General features: G+C 33.5%; 1 protein-coding gene across 2 annotated transcripts; it reads right to left on the reverse strand.

Annotated features, from left to right (window-relative positions):
• Positions 1-208: 208 nt before the first annotated feature.
• LOC145092567 (transcription factor MYB124-like) lies at positions 209-3,159 on the reverse strand. 2 transcript variants are annotated; one of them, XM_079030514.1, is made up of 10 exons: positions 2,746-3,159; positions 2,241-2,567; positions 2,103-2,149; positions 1,937-1,993; positions 1,772-1,844; positions 1,536-1,591; positions 1,263-1,433; positions 1,080-1,186; positions 784-998; positions 209-697 (listed from the first exon to the last, which is right to left on the reverse strand). In XM_079030514.1, the coding sequence occupies exons 2-10, from the start codon at positions 2,241-2,243 to the stop codon at positions 587-589; spliced, it is 840 nt and encodes a 279-aa protein (XP_078886640.1). In that variant the 5' UTR covers positions 2,244-2,567; positions 2,746-3,159; the 3' UTR covers positions 209-586. The 2 variants fall into 2 exon arrangements, with proteins under 2 accessions (XP_078886640.1, XP_078886639.1); XM_079030513.1 differs by having other exon boundaries at positions 2,231-2,567.
• Positions 3,160-4,117: the final 958 nt, after the last annotated feature.

A 4,117-nucleotide genomic window follows, 5' to 3' on the forward strand; every position in this document is an offset into this window, starting at 1 on the left:
TTTTTTCATAATAATATAAAAAACATATATGCACCGATTAGAGGATACATCACAAAAAAAAAAAACAAACAAACAAAAAAAAACATTTTTTCTATTAGTGCACCATTCTTTTTTGAAAAAAAAAAAAAACTATCAAATGATTCTAATAATTATTTTGTTGCTTATTATATTTGTTGTCTTTAATAGATAGTTAGTTACTCATGTTCAATACACAATCACAAAAATCATATTATATGAAAACCAATCAAATGACGAAAATCCATACACTACAATACAAGAAACAAACAAACAGGAGTCTAATTCACTCTCTTTTTATACTTTAATTACCCCCCATCTTTTCTCTAACTATATGTATAGTGGGGGGCATAAATGTAATTATCAGCTATATGCCGATGTATACTCGCCCTCTCAAACACACACAAAAAAATGTTCTGTACAGAATTTGACATGTTTCAAGCCAAATCCTTGTGATGGGAATATCAAATACCGGAATCTGAATTCCCCCAAAAACCAAACACACTAAAAAAAACAAGATGCAATAAAACACTGGAATCACTGATTCCATAGAATCTAGAAAGGTTTTTGTTTAAAGGCAATGGAGTAGGGCTCGTTTGCAAGGTGGAGATTGTGAGGTTCTGGAGGTTGGATTCGGAATCGCTGAATCCATTCCAAGTGTTTTGAGCAGGAAGTTCCTTTCCTGTAAAATAATAAAATAAAGGTCAGATTATTGCTTCTAACGACGTCAATTACAACAAAAATAAATAAATAAATAAATAAAATTACGCTTTCTGAAAACTGTGGGCTTGGAATTCCTTCTGCCATTGATCTAAACAATGGAGTTACTTGGAGTGGGGAATTGAACTCTGAATTTGGCAAGGGGCATTTTCGTCCATCACATAAATCATTTGCTTTCTCAATTGTTTTAGAGGAAATAGTTTCCGGGGATCCTTGATTTAATTCAATGAGAGATTTTCCTTCAACTGTATTTCCACTAGATTCTTTTTATCAACCAAAAAGAACTTATTAGCGTTCATTTTATTTTATTATTTAAAAAAAAAAAAAGAATCCAAGAATTTTACCTTCTATACAGGGTTTCATACAGTTCTGCAATATTACAACAAATGGAGGTCTTACTTTCTGCTCTTTAGCATCACAATCTTCCATCGTAGCAACAATTTGTTTCCTCCTATTCAAATTTAAAAATTTAATTTTTTTTTTCATATACATGTGATCAAAACTATATAATATTATATGTAACATACCTTATATTCATATGTTGCATCGAAGTTTCTAAAATTTTATCTGTATTTTGTCTTGTTCTTTTGTTATTGGTATTCATGTTAACTCCATTGTTGTTCTCTTTAGTTGATGACTCACACTTTTCTTTCTTCTTAGATAAGATGGAAAACCGATTCTTCACAGCATTGTCTGTCCTGTTTAGAGTGACATTTATTTAAAAATTGTTATACAAAAATCTTATAATTAAGTTCTTAATGAAAATATGACAATCAAATTGAACAATTTATTTTATCTACCTTCCTGGAACCACTTTTGCAATCTCAGTCCATCTGTTGCCAAAAATCTTTTGTGCCTATAAATAAAGTGATTAAGTCAGTAGGGTTATTACCTAATCCACTTTTTCAGAGTACACAGTTATAGTGGGATGAAAATATGATGCTTTGATTATGTTCATTGGGTCCCAATAGTAATAAAGTATACATTCATGACTTGAAGTAGATTAAAAAAGAGTTTTGTAAAAGTAGAACTTTACTTGGCATAAGAGCATATCTTCCTCATGTGACCATCCTCCTTTTTTGAAATCAGAATTTAAATAAGTAAACCATCTGCATTACAGGTTTTACATCATTATCCAAGATTAGTAATTCCATATATATGATAATTGATGAAAGTGATAAAAGCTTGTAGTTTACTTTACCTTCTTCTGCATTGCCTTGTAGTTTTGTTCTCAAACTTGGATGCAATAATTGCCCAACTGAAAATATGATATAACATATGTAAATCATTATTGGTTTCAAAACATTTGAAATGGGAAAACTGAAAAGTGAAACCCTAATTGATTATTTGAAGTAAAGGAATCATACTTATTGGTTCCATGAATACGAATTTGCTCCCTTAATATATCATCATCCTGAAGGAGAAATAAGTAATAAGCTACAATATGAGTAAAAAGTATAAAGGCTTAATCAGGGAGATGAAAGTTAAACTGAACCTCTTCAGACCATGAAACTATGTGCCTCTCTTTCTGCTTCGGATCATCTTTATCACTGTTACTACAATCACAAGCTTTCTTCTTCATATTCTGCAGTTATGAGTATCAGTGCCTCTATCTCCTTTATCCAGAAGATCCACTTCTCGCATGCTAAGGTGAGACTCTATATTGAGGCTTTATGTGTGGGTGTAATTTGAGTTGAATAAAAAGGGGCCAAAAGGAACTCTAAATGTCCCTTTTTAAGGGGGGAAACTTTAGAGGTTACTGTTTACTTCAAAAGGACCACCACACCACACGCACTTTTAGGTTGAATCGGATATCAATCACCTTTGATGATCTGAAAAACATGCAAACGGAATTGAACATTAAAATCAGAAAGTTGAAATTCTACGATTGACGATATGATCAAATGAAAAATTCAACGATTTCTATGAAGAGTTCAATCAAATTATGAATAGAACGTAATCAAGCTACATAAATTTGGGAGCAATGATTAACACTAAAAGGAATATTACCTTTTGGTAGGGCATATCACGAGAATCGAGAACGATGAATATCCGTGAACCGACTAGTGGTGTTATGAACAACTACTTTGAGCTAACTGTGTAGCTTTTGTTATTCTCGAATAGCTTTATCTGTAGGCATACGATTGAAAGAGAGGGAGAATCGGTTTCCGTAAAAAATTACGACGTTATCCACCACCACAGCCGCACACACACTGCGGTACGTATCTGTGTGATTTTGTAACCAGGCTTGATAGAAGTTCAAGCCTCAGATACAAACCTCTTCAATGCTTTCTTCCCTTCTTTCTTCAGAGCTCCGTCGTGGTTGTGTGGTCGCGACGGCGGTGGTGCACCTGGTGGTGGTGGTGGTGTGCGACTGTGTGGTCAATGGTCAAGCATGTGGAGCAGTGATATCTCTATAAACGTGTATTTTTAAATATTTTATACCGTTTAGTAGTCTTTATTATTTTTTCAAAGACCCACTTTTTCAAAATTTCAAAACAAATCTTTTTCATATTTGGAAATTTATTATTGCATTTATTTGCCATTTGTTTGTGTTCAAACTTCAAGGTAATATAGTTATGTTACAAAAAAACATTGATTGATGTGTTTTTAAAAATAATTATATCACAATCAACAAAAAATATTTTTTTCATACAAAATGGATATAAAAAATTAATTCTTGTTTAAAGCTCCCGGTGGAGAGATTAAGTCCCTTGAGAAGATCAGAAGAAACTTTCTGGGAGAGTGTGAAGACAAAAAGAAGATCAATTGGGTCTCATGAATAAGGTTATAGTTTCTAAAAAGAAAGATGGGCTAGGTGTGGGTTCACTGCAATCACTTAATCTAACGTTATTGGTAAAATGGTGGTGGAGGTGTAAGCTTGATAATATGTCCTTATGGGCCTAAATGATCACAACCATGCACAAATTGAAGGACAAACGGGTAGACCACTTATCACAAGAGACTATCTCGGGTGTTTAGAACAACATTGCAGGGGTAAAATCAGAATTAGAGAGCATTGGTCTGCAATTCAAAGACATCATAATGAAGACAGTCAATTCAAGTATGTCGACATTATTTTGGCAGGATGAATGGGTCGAGGGAGGTAAATTAAAAGACTGGTTTCCAGGACTATATTTTATTAAAGGGGAAAAAGATGTATACTGGCTGAAAGAATTAAGTTGTATGGGTTTGAACGTGACTGGAGTTGTGATGTAAATGGAGTTGGTCTATCATAGGAGCTAGCCAATATCATGGTTGTTGGATTGTTCACCCCAAGCACTACTTGTGATGGGTAAAGGTGCGGGCTGGACTCTAGTGACAAATTTACAACTAGTGCAGTGCGATCTATATTAGCAGAATTCAATTATGCCTTCCTTCA

The sequence above is a fragment of the Lactuca serriola genome, chromosome 3 (genome assembly GCF_051521515.1).
Source record: "Lactuca serriola cultivar US96UC23 chromosome 3, Lser_US96UC23_V15, whole genome shotgun sequence".
Classification (NCBI taxonomy): Eukaryota; Viridiplantae; Streptophyta; class Magnoliopsida; order Asterales; family Asteraceae; genus Lactuca; species Lactuca serriola.